Source organism: Antedon mediterranea, chromosome 10 (genome assembly GCF_964355755.1).
Source record: "Antedon mediterranea chromosome 10, ecAntMedi1.1, whole genome shotgun sequence".
Taxonomy (NCBI): Eukaryota; Metazoa; Echinodermata; class Crinoidea; order Comatulida; family Antedonidae; genus Antedon; species Antedon mediterranea.
The window spans coordinates 2,445,612-2,463,985 of record NC_092679.1 but is presented as its reverse complement, the minus strand read 5'-3'; the positions used below and the strand labels follow the sequence as shown (position 1 = coordinate 2,463,985).

At 33.6% G+C, this 18,374-nt stretch overlaps 2 protein-coding genes across 4 annotated transcripts in view; one reads left to right on the top strand and one right to left on the bottom strand.

The window, feature by feature from the left end:
• Window positions 1–758: 758 nt before the first annotated feature.
• LOC140060488 (CDAN1-interacting nuclease 1-like) lies at window positions 759–5,736 on the bottom strand. 3 transcript variants are annotated; one of them, XM_072106724.1, is made up of 11 exons: window positions 5,648–5,736; window positions 5,220–5,304; window positions 4,931–5,041; window positions 4,511–4,571; window positions 4,222–4,303; window positions 3,781–3,860; window positions 2,717–2,766; window positions 2,557–2,624; window positions 2,376–2,441; window positions 1,768–1,873; window positions 759–1,423 (listed from the first exon to the last, which is right to left on the bottom strand). In XM_072106724.1, the coding sequence occupies exons 1-11, from the start codon at window positions 5,712–5,714 to the stop codon at window positions 1,273–1,275; spliced, it is 927 nt and encodes a 308-aa protein (XP_071962825.1). In that variant the 5' UTR covers window positions 5,715–5,736; the 3' UTR covers window positions 759–1,272. The 3 variants fall into 3 exon arrangements, with proteins under 3 accessions (XP_071962825.1, XP_071962826.1, XP_071962827.1); XM_072106725.1 differs by having other exon boundaries at window positions 5,220–5,364; window positions 5,648–5,729; XM_072106726.1 differs by lacking the exon at window positions 4,931–5,041.
• Window positions 5,737–15,334: 9,598 nt separating this feature from the next.
• LOC140060028 (voltage-gated delayed rectifier potassium channel KCNH1-like) overlaps window positions 15,335–18,374 on the top strand; it is a 46,778-nt gene continuing 43,738 nt past the window's right edge. Inside the window, exon 1 of the mRNA XM_072106064.1 lies at window positions 15,335–15,611. Within this exon, the coding sequence (XP_071962165.1) occupies window positions 15,533–15,611 (79 nt within the window). The 5' untranslated portion in view covers window positions 15,335–15,532. The remainder of the gene's footprint in view (window positions 15,612–18,374) is intronic.

The following is an 18,374-nucleotide window of genomic DNA, read 5'->3' as shown; positions in this document are numbered from 1 at the left end:
GATAAAACTAGTTACTATGACCATATAAGATGATGATAACACAATATATGGCCATATATGGTAATATTATCGCATAATTATTGATTTTTAAAATATTTGATATTTTGGCCATTTTTTGAAAATTTTTATTACCGATTTAAAAAAAATTACTGTGCAACTTAAATTTTGACTCATAAGCACGAATATTCACATCATCTGTAAATAAGGGGACCTAATATACCTTACAAATTGTAATGGTATGCCCTCCTCCTCTCCCAGTACTAGAGGGTACTCCGAGAGTACAAACCTCCATCTACTGTAAAATTCCCCTACATAAAATGTCCCCGGAATATATATATATTTTTTTATATTATTTTTTTATTAGTTCTAAGTGTAAATAAACAAAGTTGTGGATAAGAGTTTGGTGTAATGGTTATGTATTATTTTGTTTTTGTTTTTGGTGGACCTTGATCTTTGACCCTGACCCTTCAAAATTTAACCACAATTATATGATGAGTCATTGATCATTGTGGCTAAGTTTGGTGAAATTTGGATAAAAACTCTGGTCTCTAGGCAGTAAAATAGTTTTTTGTTAGTTGTGACCCTGACCTATGACCTTTTCCCCTCAAATTCGAACTCATCCAAGCTCTTGAGGCATAGATCATTGTGGCCTCCAGGCTGTTCACACACATACAGGGGTGAAAACATAACCTCCTTGGCGGTAATAAATAAATAATAAATGTCACAAACAAACAAAACAATCAAATTTATGTAAACAAGATTTATATTAAATTTATGTTATAGACAATATAATACAGTATAATAAAAGCTGTTAATGTCGTTTGGATACAATAATACCGTAATAACAATATCTTGGATTTCTAAATATTGTAAAACCTCTAAGCGCTGTACATATCATAGACTTGCCCCAAGTCTGTATTGTCTTTTTTTAAATTTATTTGTTTTTATTTCGACCGCGATTTTTGTCTGAAAATACAGACTTGTGAAACACGTACAGAAATTGATTTGCAGACCGCAAACATCCGATAAGAATGACGTAGGTTATCATACCGTATTCAGAAACTTTCATCAATGTACCCAAGTACACATTATCTAAACGTGCATGCGCACCATCTTAGTTGTTGAGTCTTTGAAATTCTGAAATATGAATATTAAAAGAGCCCAGACTATACATATCATTACCCCGGTCATTTTTTGATCAAGCACTTATACTCCCATAATGCAGCTAAGATATATGTGTACACCTACTTCACCCTGTTAAGTTGACCCATTTCAACTATTATGCACCCTATTTTCAACTTTCAGCGGATTAAATGTAACTAATGAATTTGGGAAATGTTGGGCAAGTGCGATGCCTCTATCTCTATGTACGTCCAACTCCTCAATATATCCAAACCAATAGATTACAAGACCTGAGCCAAATCTGTAAGATAAAATTGTGTAGCTGCAAATTGAGATAGGAAGAGGGCATTTATTATACATCTGACACCAAAATGTCCAAATTTTAAAGTTTCCACGTAGCTTAGGTTCCCACAGAGCCGTTTAAATCTAAATCTCATACAAAAGGCCAATTTACACAAACGAGCGGTGATACAATAGAATCTATGTTACTCCTTTTGACTGTTTACAGAAAACATGGAGCAGACGGACGGTTTCTGCCCAGGATAGATACAGATTCTACAGTAAGTGGGACAAGCTCAGTGGTAATCTGCTTACCGTTACCGCTCGTCTGTGTAAATCGGCCTTAAAGAACAGAAACTAAATTACCGGTTGACGTAACTCCAGAACTGATCTTTTAAGTAGTTAGCTTGGCTGACTTTGTCTCCAAACGATGCCTTGCTCTCAATCCAGTTTATAATATACCCATCCATTGCTATAAACAACAATAACATAATTATTTAAAAACTATCTATTTAAAATTTATATAAATCCAAAGGAAAATTACTAAAAATTAAGGTACAAAATAAAATAAGCAGTGAAATGACAATGCTGTGGGTATGAGTGGTTGGACCTCAATGGAGGTACAAAATAAAATAAGCAAAATGCTAGATCTGGGTCACATAGCCCTTCATCAGTGCAAGTTATAGTACTTGAACAAAGTAGAGAGACAAGTGCTGCCTGAGTGGACTGGAATAAAAGAAATACAAAAAAGGAGGCACAGACTGGTTTAAAATTTATATAAAAATATGCTAGCATCTTATATAATATTCAGCAATTCTTTGCCAACTTTACAGCCTTACATCGGGAGAATAAATATCATTATTAAATTAATCCTTATTACAAATTTCTGCTATGAATATTTTATTAATTTTACTTTGTTTATTTTTCGTAATTTTAGTAACAATGTAGAGGAAAAAACAAATTTAAAATGTTACCAATTGGTATTTGAAGTTTTATATCTGGTGTTTTGTCATAGCCTTTGCTTCTCATCTCTTCCTCACCTAAAAAGTAATAGAAAAAATAGATGTATATTCCATACAACAGCTGCATTGTGTCATTGGTCAACTCTCTAGTGGGAACCACGCTTTATGGGTGTAAATTGTGGATGATACTTACGTATAAATGAAATGTTATTTTTCTTTAAATGGCTCTTCAACAAGAATTCATACTCATTACCAACAGAACTTTAGCAAAAGTTAAGGATATATAAATTAAATTAAATTTAATCATGTTTACAAATATATTGTATACTGTACTATAAAATATAAAAGGATACTGTTTAATACTTTCAACAATAGGTCCATAAGTCATGTCATTCAATACAGCCTGAAAAAAGAAAAAAATCAAATAAATGCGTTATAAAAAATCAATAGTATTTATTCACCCAGATAAAATCAAATAGATAACAAATATAAAGGTCCTGAGCAGCATTTGGAGTCTTTGGGCGATGATATCTTATCAATCAATCGCTAAGTTACATTATTCCGATATTTAAGTTTTAGTCACAATACTAAAGAATATTACAGTAACACTGTTAAAGAAAGTAAGTATATGTTGTGTAAATTGAATTGTTGCGATTCAATGGAATAATATTGAAAACGTATTTTTATTAGATATGTGACATTCTCATAATATAAACTTTTTAACCACTCTGGAGTGGTATGTGCGCTATAAAAATCTTATTATTATTATTATTATTATTATTAAATTAAATTATTATGTTATCTTAATTATTTCAGTTTGTATTATATTTATTATACTATATATTTTTTTTAACTTTAGAAACTTTTTCGAAATTGCTTCCTTTTGTCTGTTGATCTTTTTGTGTATGTGTAGTTATATGTTTACATTTATATATATATAAGTATATAATCTTCTTACATGGCTTCCCAACATACTGTACAAGTTTCAATTGGATTTTTGTTTCCAATTGATCGATACTTTCTTGGGTTTTTTTGCCTCTTTCATTTTGTATATAACTGAATCATCTTTTTATACATTATGATTTACTGTATTATATCTCTAAAAAAAAAAATATTTATTTATAAAATATCAGAAATTATGTTTTTTTACTCAAATATGAATTTTAAATAATTTTTACATGATTTGTTTGATATGTTTTAAAAGAAATGGAAGTTGATAGACATTTAGTTGCATTTTCTTTCCTTTGTTCTTTTGTTTGTTTTATGTTTTTTAATATTTTTTTTTTAAGGATGTATAAAAGAATGTTTGTAACTTTGTAAATACAGTATGTAAACCCTTTCTTTCTTGATATTGCTTTTATTAATAGGGTTCTACATTAAATACAAATATCCATATTTGTAATATGAACACAAATACCTGCTGAACTTGGAATGAGAGGACTGGGTCTTGTATAAGGTGGGTATCTTTAAGTAATTGATTTACTTGCAGCTTACTTACTGTATACAAATAGAAGAAAGAATTAATGATACACAGTACACACAAAATATATATTTGTGGTGAATATTCATAATATTTCTTGACATACACTATCAGTGTTAAAGCTCTGTCTACACTATCAAACAATATGTGATGAGCCCATATATGGACATTATGATGTCATACCACTACCATATTTAAGCATATCACTACCATATTTAGGCACATCAGACTTTTGTCAAACTAGTTCGATAGTGTAGACAGAGCTTAAGAAGTGTTTCAAATAATATTTAAAGAGGGTACAACTAAACTGTGAGAGAGGGAGAGAATGTTTGCCACAGGGAACAAAGAGGAAAGGTAAAAAATTACAATAATGTTTACCATTTTCGTCTTCATTGTCGTCTGAGTTGATAAGATGTTGTTCAAGTATCATCCTTGCAAATAGAGCTGGTGGAAGATCAACCTAATAAAGAAAAGCAGACAGAAGAAGAAGATTTAATAATGTAACTGCTTTCCACAACTTGAATGGCAACCGATGTAAATTGTAGGGGGAAGCAGATCAATTCTTATTTCATTTCATGTGTGCTATCATATTTTACATAATTAGTAATAATAATAAGTTAGATTACCATTTATTCATGACAAGATCTATATACCAAGATTTAATTACCTTCATTGCAAGATTCAGCATTACTGGCCCACATGGGTCTTTTTTAGAATTCACTACGTATCTGCAAAGAAACACTAATACTATTACTATTACTTTAAAATTGATGCAATAACGCTGATAAATACAGACATTTGTGTCTGTTTGTGACTTGAGTAGTGGATATTTTGGGTAAGGAGAGACATTGTTTAACTAGCAAACACACACTGTGTGATATAGCTAGTAGCTGCATATATTTGGGTTTTTGTTGTTGATATGACCGAATATAGCTCCAGAGGCTTTGGATAGAAAAGTGGCAAAAATCATTACAAAAGTATTGTGCTTAAGCCTAAATTAGGGGGTGGGATTATTATTGAAATGTGGCCCGGGATTATAATCGGTCATATACAGTACATCCTCCTGGTGGCAGCAAACAGTACTTACTCTTCGTAATAACACTTGACCATTTCCGCTTTTTGGTGTTTGTGTAAAGAACTTTTTACTTTCCGCTGCACAATCTGTGAGTAAATTGCCACTGCCGTCTTGTAATTTAAACTTTATAAAATAATGGGAATTGAAAAGGTACAATAATCGAGATGTATGCATAAAACATACAGCTATTAATTACATCTACTCAAATATGTTGCAAGCAAGAGGTGGCATTATTATTATTATAGTGGGACATCAGCTTCTTTTTTTTACACTAAATTTATTTATTTTTAACTGTACTTACTTTGGAAATGCTTTAAGTGTTGAATTGATTGCATCTTCGGATGTTCTGGGTTGCTTCAACATGTCCGCAATAGCGGCATACTCGCCTTGTTTCATAATCATATTACAGCAAGTAAGAAGAGAGGAGCATTAACTACTAACTAGGCCTATATAAAATACCGAATTAGCATTATCAATTTCATAAACCTGTTTACATTTAATCAGGGTAAATCTAATGTTGTAGGCTTACTGTACACTTGGAGCGAGCAGGCGACCGAAACCCATTAAATCACGACCGAAATGAGGTGCGAGATGAAGGAATCTCGTCCGAATTGATCGGTTATTTAGCCTAGCTAGGCTAGGCCTAGCTAGCCTACAGACGGTCTGTAGGCAAGCTGACGTACTAGTTTCCCTCGTTACAATAACGTATTATAGAATTTTTATTATTACCATTTCCGGCATACAACACACTTGTAGTCACGATTGATATTGGGCCTAGGCCTAGGCCTAGAAACATTAATTAATTAGCACCGTTTTATCACCGGCGGTATAAAATAACATGCTTTTTCGCGCTCTTGTTTTGTTTTGTTTTTTGATGCAGCGCCTCCAACGGACGTTTTGAATTAGCTAAGTATATGACACGCCATATATGTCAAAATACTGTTAATAATAATATTAATTAATAATGCACAGTACCGTTTAAATATACTAGCAAGATATAGTTAGAATAGATAAAACGAACAGTACATTCAACAATACAATACTTTATTCAAATCAAAATAATTATTTAGTTGCATCTTTCATCATACAGTACGGTACTAATTTGCATAATGGTCATGGTGGTAAATTTAATCGGGGCCCAATTCGGCCATAACTTTTATTGAAAGTAGTGTTATATTTAAAGACATACAACGGTATTTACAATACTCTGTTAATCCGAAAATAACATATTTCTAATTAATTTAATTCAAAGTCAATATAATAAATGCATATATAATAGGTTACAACGTATAATCATTTAAACAATTAAGTCAGAACATGTTTTAGTACAGTATACATTTTGTTCCCATTCATTATAAAGTTGAGAATGTTTCGAAGTTTTATTTGAATAAGCTGCAGACATCTTCTTTAATATACAAATTGATAGAATGTTTTATGTATATCACAAATGTAATCAATATATGTACATTTTATTTTTACACGTATATGGCATTTAACACCAATCCAACGAAAAATGTATTGATCAATAATTAGCATTTATACAAGTTATAAGTTGATTTACCCATGAAACATAGAATATTTTAGAAATACATTATGCCTCATTATATTATGTAATAAAATATTTTTTTAGAATTTAAATTTTTAGCGATCGATAATAATTATTCGCGACTCATACCTTTTCACTAAAATATAGAAATAGATAGAAAGACATTTTATGAAGGTGGGTAAGATGATAGATGTAAACAGTATCATTACTTAATTACGGCCTAACTAAGCTAAAAAGCTTAACTCTACGCATAAACTAAATTCTAAGCGCACCTAGTTTGAAAAAAAAGATACTGTTTACACTTGGTTAAATGAATGGAGAGAGAGAGAGAGAAAGAATTAATGAAATAAATATGCATTAATAATAAAAATAGACACAGTAAAAAGGTATGATTAGAAGAAGGAAGAGAGCCTCAATCGGTTGTACCAGTCTATTCAAATTATTTGAAGAAGGTAACATAATGCAATTGTTTTTGGGTTTTTTGTGTGTATTTTTTTGCATACTGGTACTACATTGTCCTTCAACCTCCCCTCCCAAATATTTTTTTTTAATTCATTCCTATTAATTGTAAATTTAGTTTAATTTCATAGTATGATGAGGCATAATATATAATTTAAAAATGTGTATTATTTTTGTTTTTCTAACACCACTTATTAAACCACCAATTACAGACATTGGTTAGCAATCCAATATATAAATAAATACAAACAGTAATGTTTGTTTGTGGTCAATCGAAAAACTGTCAATGTGTACTGCATACCAGAGATTCAACATTGTTGGGCACCTCAAAAACTCACTGTCGACGTACACCAAAGATGAAATCAGTCTATTGTTGATGGTCACCTGAAAAACTCACTGTCGACGTACTCCAAAGATAAATCCGTCTATAGTGTTGATGGTCACCTGAAAAACTCGCTGTCGACCCTAATATTCTTGATGATAATCTTGTAAAGTCAATGCCGACATACATAGATGAAACCAGTTAAGATTGTTGGCATTACATCAGTTCTGGTTTTCTGGAAGAATATTGTTTCATTAAATTAATTTGTATGGCCAACTTGTGATAATATTTTCGGTTTCATTGTGTTCATGTTCATCATGTTCAGTGGCAGAACACTATCACATCCTTCTGGTAGCTTCTATACTATCGATGTCTATCAACAGAGAAACCATACCAAAATCAACATTCAATCAGCTTTGTGTTGTCCATAATGTTGGTTATCTGCAAACACGACTGAAGATTTTAGAGAAAATAAAATGATAGTTACAATAACATTTTAGTGGTAGCAAATGCAATGTTTTTTAAACTACCATAATCTTTTTCCAGAAATAATGAAAGCATATGACGATGGAGAAATTACCATGTGTAAACAGTATCAAGAGAGCATCATTTTTACACAGAAGGTGCAGTACTATATTAACATATTTGACAGTTCTGAAGCCTAGGTTCTTGTTGCTACTGTAGTCTTCTGCCAAATCCAATGCAAGGCCCACAGATGCAAGTACTTGGTTGGTGGTCATCATTAGATGAGGTGTCGACATACTTAGATGAAGCTTGTTGAACTTAATCCAATTTGAGGTACATCTAGGAAAGTAAATATAAACCTTTTAAGGTTTTAAGTGGCGACATTATTTTCTAGGCAAATCAATTTTATTATTGAATTGAAAGCACATCTCATGATGCTTCAATTGATTTGGTAATTTAAATTCGACTCTGTAATATTGAGGGTTTTACTCTTCTTTTGTTATATTAAGTGTAACATATAAATCTGTAGCAGTCATCATCAGCAGCTCAGTTCTGAAAGTCCATGGAATCCTAAATACTGAAGGACAAAATGTGAGCACATCACAATGATATTAAAATGATGTGAAATATGCATAACTCTAACACACACGTAGGCCTACACTTTCACTATGCCACAAATATACCAAGAATAACTTCATAACATCAATTCGCACTAACATTAATGAGATGAACGGTAGCTACATTTTGTCATATTAGTATAAAGAAAACCCTCAATGTTACATTAGTCTGATCACATTTATTAATTTAAAATTAAATTTTTATGTCCAAAATACTTTGCCGCCATATCAGTTGCCAAACAATTTTGTAATACTGGAATTTGTTTTGTTTTCTACTTTATTATCAATCGTACTTATCTTTGACAACATTTAAGCAACTGTACAAGTTGTTGGTGATCATCCGATAGAAACAAAAGTTGTCGGTGGTCGTTTGGTAAGAAGTTGTCGGTGGTCGTTTGGTAAGAAGTTGTCGGTGGTCATCTGGTTGTTGGTGGTCGTTTGGTCGTCTGGTCATCTGGTTGTTGGCGGTCGTCTGGTCATCTGGTTGTTGGCGGTCGTCTGGTCATCTGGTTGTTGGCGGTCGTTTGGCCATCTGGTTGTTGGCGGTCGTTTGGCCATCTGGTTGTTGGCGGTCGTTTGGCCATCTGGTTGTTGGCGGTCGTTTGGCCATCTGGTTGTTGGCGGTCGTTTGGCCATCTGGTTGTTGGCGGTCGTTTGGTCATCTGGTTGTTGGCGGTCGTTTGGTCATCTGGTTGTTGGCGGTCGTTTGGTCATCTGGTTGTTGGCGGTCGTTTGGTCATCTGGTTGTTGGCGGTCGTTTGGTCATCTGGTTGTTGGCGGTCGTTTGGTCATCTGGTTGTTGGCGGTCGTTTGGTCATCTGGTTGTTGGCGGTCGTTTGGTCATCTGGTTGTTGGCGGTCGTTTGGTCATCTGGTTGTTGGCGGTCGTTTGGTCATCTGGTTGTTGGCGGTCGTTTGGTCATCTGGTTGTTGGCGGTCGTTTGGTCATCTGGTTGTTGGCGGTCGTTTGGTCATCTGGTTGTTGGCGGTCGTTTGGTCATCTGGTTGTTGGCGGTCGTTTGGTCATCTGGTTGTTGGCGGTCGTTTGGTCATCTGGTTGTTGGCGGTCGTTTGGTCATCTGGTTGTTGGCGGTCGTTTGGTCATCTGGTTGTTGGCGGTCGTTTGGTCATCTGGTTGTTGGCGGTCGTTTGGTCATCTGGTTGTTGGCGGTCGTTTGGTCATCTGGTTGTTGGCGGTCGTTTGGTCATCTGGTTGTTGGCGGTCGTTTGGTAAGAAGTTGTCGGCGGTCGTCTGGTAAGAAGTTGTCGGTGGTCGTCTGGTAAGAAGTTGTCGGTGGTCGTCTGGTAAGAAGTTGTCGGTGGTCGTCTGGTAAGAAGTTGTCGGTGGTCGTCTGGTAAGAAGTTGTCGGTGGTCGTCTGGTAAGAAGTTGTCGGTGGTCGTCTGGTAAGAAGTTGTCGGTGGTCGCCTGGTAAGAAGTTGTCGGTGGTCGCCTGGTAAGAAGTTGTCGGTGGTCGCCTGGTAAGAAGTTGTCGGTGGTCGCCTGGTAAGAAGTTGTCGGTGGTCGCCTGGTAAGAAGTTGTCGGTGGTCATCTGGTAGCAAGTTGTGGATTACTATTCACACCTTAAACCATGAATAACTCCTGAAACTATAAAACATAGAATATATCTTGGCCGAGGTGCCAGATTAGAGATTTAATTGGGAGGGGGGAGGTGGAATGGTATTGGGAGGGGATGGAAATGGTATTGGGGATGGGATTGAAATGGTATAGGGGGAGTGGTATGGTATTGTGGAGTTGTTCATTGTGATCCATTAAGGAAATGGAGATGTTGAAATCATAGTTGATGAGAATGGAAGAAAACTTTTTTATTCAACTTCTTTATGAGAATCAGAAACAGAATCATACAAACCTTATAAGACAACCAACAATACAGAACAAAAACAACATTGTTCCAGAAACTTGTACAACTCTCCTCAGAGAGTCACACGAAGGTTTCAAAATTACAAGCTGGCTTAAGGTGGGAACAACACCTGAAACCAACCATTCTTGCCAATTACCACTTTTTATTCAAAAGTTATTGCTATAGGGTACAGAAGTACACTATTTAAAAAAGATGTGGTAATATCTAGGCCATAACGAGACCTGTGAATTTAGTTTATAGATTTGTAGAAATACTGCATTCAAAGCCATTTGGCAGATAGTTTACAAAATGACCCTAAACTTGAAAAGTAAAGTTTACAGTGTTTTCTAATACTGTCCACCACAATGACCCGAATACAGTACATATTGGTTAGTTTTTAGTTAGTTACTACTACTTAGTACTTTTTCAAGTTATTTAAATGACTTATTCGTCCTCGCGATGACAAGATAAGCATGTGTATGTGAATATGAAATGATTAAAGTTTAGTTGGATTATTATAATTTATTAAAACTACTTTAATTCAATCTTTGTTATATGTTGAAAAGACTACAAGAAATCTCCCTATAAAGATTTCTTTATAAACCTTATACAACATAGTGTTTTGATGTTATTTTAACTTTATCATACAATTTTCTTTTTTGATATTTTAAATACCTATGTTAAATCAAACACAGTTACTCAAAGAGCTGCCCTATACAACTGCATTGGACAACCACATTCGACAGAAATATTATTTTATATTAGTGACAGTCATGCAAAGACGTGCTGACCTGCGAAGCCACTAATTTGATAGAAAGAGAAAGATAGAAAAGCGCCGGCTTACGCGTACGCAGAAGTCGCCATTACAACAGTCAAGTCACACAGTTGTCCAAAAAAACAAACACAAAATACTCTCTTAACTTGAAGTTGTCAGAAGCATTGGCTACTAACAATCAGTTGAAGAGAAAAAAAATAATCATGAGTTTTTTGTTAGCTAATTCACAAGCCTAGCCTACCCTAGCCTAGCCTAGCCTAAACGAGGTAGGGACTACCCGGGGTTACACCTTAGAACTTACTCAGTTAAGTCTTGAAGGCGATGTCTTGCTGCGTTAGTTACTTACCTGCAGTCCACCTGTAGATGCAAATTATGGGAAGCCAGTGTACAACATTATAGGGATATTGCACACCGGCGTGTTGTATCATGCAACAAATAACAATAATGTTTATTACTTATGACTGATGTTAAGTATGTCTTAACTAATTATGATTGCCAACTCATCCACCAGACGAGTAGCCTTAAATACCTTACAATTGTAACAAATCTGTACCTGTGCGTGATGATGACAATGTTGATGTTTTGTGTTTAAACCTATTGTCTACAAATACAATCCAAGCAATGCTAAAACAAACATGGCTACAAAGCTTTGATAATATAATAGTAGTAATTAATCCATTATTTATTCCAGGAGTTGAAATCATCAGTGCTATATATGTTAGTAAAACATAATAAAAGAAAATACAATGTATACCAAGCATATGGCATATATATAGGTATATGGCTATGCAAGTAGTATGTATAAAAACATAGTAAACAGTTAATAATTATCTAAATGACTGCATGATACAACACTATACACATCATTACCATATATGGCGTTTTGTGTTTTTGGGAAGTAGGAATTTAACTAAAAAAGATAGTCAGCTCAATCCACCTGTAATTTGCATATTAAATTATGTACGGTATTAGTTCATCTGAAAATAAAAAAAACCATTAGGAACTACCATACGTATTGTTTAATTATGTATAAATAATTGTGGTCATTTATACACGTATGCTAGTTTTAATGGTTAGGGTTGTTAGGTCTTACTATGTGTCTTCACGTATACCAGTTCTGAGCATCGTTAAGCAGAGGATAACGAGGCGCGAACGTCAAGCTACGCCAGTGGGCCATAATGAAATTTGGCTAAATTAATTTAAGGCTTCGAAAATTGGCATTATGTATGACCTAAAAAAAATGAACACATTTTAAAAATTTAGAACAGAATGCAATTTTTTAGGATTCTTTATTTGTTTGTAGGCATATGGCACTATTAATATACAATAAAATGATATTCAAAATATATTAATAATACACACATGATAATTATACAATGTGTTATTCTAAACACGCAGTCTCACCAAATAATCTAAGCCTATCGTCCACATACCCACAGCGTAGGGTACGTTAGATGCGTTGCACATCTTCCAATAAATTAATTTTGCTTTATATAATTAGGCAAACAATAATTATGACCGCGTGATGCAATTTAGATAAAAGTATTTTCCAAATATTTTGATTTTGTGTGTCGCGTGTTTTAGAAGCAATTTAAATCGCCCGCCATTGCCAACACCGTATGCAGTAATATACTTACGACATCGGCTGTTTTAACAGTCAAGGAATTTGATAAAAATCGCTCTCAAAACAAGATACTAGATACTAGAATAGTTGCAACGCTATGTTTTCACGGCGGGCCTCTGCATCGTAAACGCATGATACGTGGTGCAGTATTCTTAATTTTAAACTGTTTATTACCTATATGAGTTTTAAACAGATAGATAGACAGAAATATATACTATATATACTATTGGGAAAACTTTAATAAACCGATAGATATTGAGGAAATTATACTATGTGAACACTTTATTTGCACTTTATAATGTACCTACCGACTGCCGACTCTATCAGCTCACGCCCTCCTCCGCTTCCTACTTACAAGCGAATGACCACAATGTATGGTGTGCTTACTCAAGTTAACTCTGCTTTCGTCGACGTAATCGGTATTCAACACACCTGGATGCATGCCTAAAAAGAGTCTAAGAAGGACACGTGACATAAAAACATGTTATGACGTAACTAATTTGCATCATAAAGGTGGGTTTATAATATATCGCTTTGGAAGCCTACAAATTGTAGTGTTAAGAAATTTAATAAGAGCGCTTTTATTTCGTTATAGGCCTACATCGTATTGCTGGGAATAATGAGCCTCCTTCAACAGAAATAATAATAATACGACCTGCTATAACTAATCAGCCGATTTTCGGTACTATATATTTCCGAAGTACAGTATCATATAGGAATATAACATGCGTTTCAAATGTATCTAGTAGTATATAACCATTACACTTACATGATACAGGCACCACGTGTGCTACAAATGAGATACTGTATTACTAAATATTCCTATGATACTTTGGAAATAGATAGTAAGTGGCGATACAGCACTGGGAACCACTAGGGACCGGGTGAAATAATAGAGTTGGCCTACTACGATTTACATCGTAACATAAAGATATTATGATGATTTATTTCCTATTTACATTACATCTATATATAACATTTTTTAGACGAGTCTGTATAATGGTCTATCCAATTCCTACCAACTCCCTGATCCTACAAACAGATATTCTTTGATCCTGTATCAAACATTGTTAAAACATGTGTAAGCTGTGTAACCAATGGTCTTTGTAAGTAATATGGTAAATGTTATTTTTGAAGATTGTTAATGGAAGAAGCTGCCTAGAGTTAATTAAGATGTTTACGGAGTGTTCATGAAAAGTACAAACACAAGAAAGCTACATAAGATAATCAATAGTACCAATTTAAAACAGACATTATGTTTTATACTGTAAACTAAACGTTGATCATTCAACTTGAAGCTAATGTTTGGTTTGACAGACAAGATGCACTTAAACATCACAGTACTATTATTAGAACAGAAAGCGAATCAATAGGTACAACTTTGTCATATTAGTTTTACATTTCGCTTGGCACTACTTCTTCTGATGAGCACGAACCGAGTGTTCTGTTTACCAAAATGTCTGATTACCTAGATGTATTTTATATTTATTCTGTTGGGCGTAATATTTCTTTATTATTCAAATGCATAAGTCCTATATTCTGGGTCCGATCTCTTTACACTATCAAACTTTATGTGAAAAACAAAATGCAATGTGCACAAATATGGACATTATGATGTCATATCACTATCATATTTAAGCATCATATTTGGGCACATCACACATTTTTTGTCAAACTAGTTTAATAGTAGAGACAGAGCTTTACAGACTGATAAATAAAGAAATGTGTATAGCGCTCACTACGATGTCAAAGTTAGAGACCAATTATATTTTGTTTACTCCACAGCAATCGCCTTAATGCGTGTGATAACATATGTATCAGCCGGAATATGGATTTAATAAGATGATGATATTAATGATGATGATGATAATTTGATTGTGACGTATACAAATAATTCCTAGTATGCAGACTGAAAGATTAGGCCTATACATCCAGAGTTTAATTATGATAATGACGTTGCAATGAATTGTTAATCATGTTGATTGATAACGAGTTGACATTCATATGATACTTATTATGACATTTCAACAGCAGCGTTTCCTACGTCCGAGAATTCTACTTTATAAGACAATTAAATATGTTTTTATCAAACGCAACAAGCGAAGACGTATTAACCGGATTTCGAACAATGTGCTTCAACATCGCACAGTCGGCATTAACACCTGCAGAGGAAATCTACTAGGCCTACTTTTTTTCAAACACGCGCACTTTTTAAAATAATTAGCATCGTTTATCATAAAAGCAATAGGATTAATAAATAACACGAATAATGAAATGTTAACTACACATTGACATTTGAATAAGGCATGAAAACTGTTGACAGAAACAGCAGAGACAATCTCATCTTCACCTACTCTCTTTTATGACGTAACGAACTTAATAATACCAAGACTAAACTATGACTATGAGCAATGTTTATAATGATAATAACAATCATAAAAATGATTGATTTTAATTATTATTATTATTATTAAATTATTTAGCAGCATTGATAATAATTTATTTTAGGTCATGAAACGACTAAATTTACGCCAAGCAAAAAAAAATGTTATCATTTTCATGTTACGGTATAGTGAGTGAGTCCTCAATCGATTGTAATCAGGTAAAAAACAACCACGCATGCGTGAGCAGGCGCGTTACCATGAATACGGTAATTATTAGTAATATTTCTATAGAAAACCGATTTCTATATTGGAAGCCTAGTATAGTGTTTGAATACGTTTATACCATTGCTGTGCTTTACCTATGGTGCCCGTGCGCCATTCTTTCTTATACCAATCTGACGTCGTAAAGATATTATTTTGAAACATTTATTAAATTGGAATACGTCTACAGAAACAAGATGCAAACGCCGAAATCATTTTGGAATTATTTTTGCGACATTTGGCTGAGACAAATATGACAATGTTTGCTATGTTATACGGACACTAATGCGAATCAATCAACATGCCAGGATCGAGAAGGGGCTTAGTGGCCCCACAAAATACATTCTTGGAAAATATTATCAAGCGTTCTGCCGCACAACGTAAGTGATCATTTTATATTTAGTAGTAGGCCTGTTTTTTAATGAATGAAATAAAATAGTCTATACAATAATCAAGTCTGGAATACAACAGGCAATGTATAGACAAAATTTGAGGTTTAGAAAAATGGCGCGAAACACCAGACTAAATGTACGCGTCATATACAACAAAAATAATGATAGTTCGCTTGTGGAATCGCACCGTAAATAGATTAATAAAACGGATTTGTTTTAATAATGTTCCGGAATAAAGGATGATATCTTGAGAGTTTTTTTTTTTTGCATAACCTTGATATAAAAAAAGGAGGCCTAAGTAATGAGACTACACGACATCGCAATTAGGCGCTAACGTACAACAATCATGATAATTAGGCCCAATCTAAAACCAGCACAAGAAAACTAAATCTTCCCTCATCCTCCTCCGGCTGTCACTCTCCAAACGAGGCCTACACATTTTAATTCACGAATTTAATTAGGATACATATTTTCACGTTCATATTTAATTTATATTACGGTATGCAATTACTACATTACTACACGTATAATGTTAAATTATAATATTGGCAAATTATTTATATTTTTTTCAATTTTCTGTCATATCGTCAGAAAATAACAAGAAGTATGTTGTAAATATCTACTCGCACAACAATTTTCCATCTTCTGAGATTTCACGGACGATAGGCCTAATATACGGTAACAGTTGTAGCGTGAAAGTATATTTTGATAATTTTACAAATTTAGTTAGGAAAAATTAAAGCTAAATTAATATTTTAAAAATAATAACGAATGGATGAATTTTAACTAAGTGAACACGATAACATTCGTTAAAAACACAGACAAATAAAAAATAAGTATTTTCAACTCGCCCTGGACGCGTGTTGCATAAACATCTAAGCGGAGTTAGGCCTAAGTCTATACATTTTGTAATAATATGAAGAACACATAAATTTGACAAATAAAATAATTATGAGTTTTTACTGTTTATGATTGACCTACGTGTACAAAGATGGCGCTTGATACACGATGGTTAATTGTATGAATTTATAAAGCGGAAGACAAAAATATGAAATACATTACAAAAACAATACTGTTTAAAAATGTAAAAATACATAAGAATATGGTAAAATATATAATTTAGATGCTGTGAATGTGAAAGATAGGCTATAGACAATTATTGTAAAACGGCGTAGAAGTTAACACGCGTGGAGTATAAATTTCCTTAGGTCTTAAATGTCATTTCGATTAACCATTCAATTTGTTTATTCTCTTATGTTTTGTCGATTAAATTGTACTATATCATTTTACATTGTGTATGCATAAATATGCATAATATATTATTAAAATAAGTATAACACCCAACGTTGTGCAATCGTGTCACAATCGGCTACCGTAACATATCTTGTCAGATGTATGCCATTAGTCACGGTTCTAAGAAGCAAAAAAAGCTAAACGAAACTGTTACAAGTTTTACCTGGCTACCAGATCACGTATACAACACGTTAACGCGACGTACACCTACAAAACATCCGAAAGAAATCACTCGTAAACTTGTAAGATGCTTTTTTGTGTTACAGTTTTCGCACACGGACGAATACATTTTGGCTAATAATTGTTTCAATCTTCACACACGAACAAAAACCATTTCTTGGTAATAATTCTTATAGTTAAATTTATCGTTCATAAAAGTATGTCGGTGTTGTACAGCGAAACTACATACAAAAAGTCGACGCGCGCGTCCTAAAATCGGTATTATTATTATCAATGTTTCACCGCACGCGTACTAAAATGTGTATCATTATCAATATTTTAACGCGCGCGTAGCCTACTAATGTCTGTATCATCATAATCAATTTTTCAACGTGCGCGTAATAAATATGGTTTCATTTTGTTCAACTGGCGTGCTATAGTATTGTCTTTTCTAACGAACGGACTGTTGGTTATAGGTTTACAAACGCTCGTCCAGTAAATTAATTGAATTAATTACTGTTATTTTCAACACTGTCCTTCGTTTTTGCTTTAAAGACTGTGATGAATTTATGAATGTAAGTAAATGAATGAAATCTAAATTTCAAAGATTAGAATGAAATTACTGTCAAACTCCACGACACCGGAGGCTGTATGTTACTGTCTTTGGTAGCTAACATCTTTCAATCATATTATTTAAGATTCAAAAAAATATTTTGTGTAATCGGTAACAAATTAGATAAGCAAGAGCCAGTTCCTATTTGATGAATTTGTCATTCTCAGTTTTCCTTTTGATTGAACTTAATTTGCTTTTGAAATTTGATCTCAACTTAAAAAAAAAGTCTAAAGAGCCGCATGAAAACTTCACAGAAATATAAATGGCGATAGCAGCCAACAAAGCAGCCGTGTCAAATTATGTAATGGCCAATTTACACAGACGAGCAGTAACGGTAAGCGGAAAACCGCGTAGCTTGTCCCTCGTAAATTCTGTATCTATCCTGAGCGGGTTTCCACTCAACCGCCGCCCGTCCGTTATGCGTTTTGTGTAAATGGTCATAGGAAATAACACAGATTCTATTTTCTATTTTTTTGCTTTACCGTTTTGGTTGTATTATTTATTTATTTATTTCACTCAAATTGGACGTCAAATCCTTAAATCGTCAACAAATATTCTCAATTTGTTTGATCATAATAATTTAACAAATACACAATCACAAAGATTAAAACATAAATGAAAATATATAATATATTATTCAGTACATTATGATACTAATCAAATCTTCTCTTTAAATATTTTAAGTT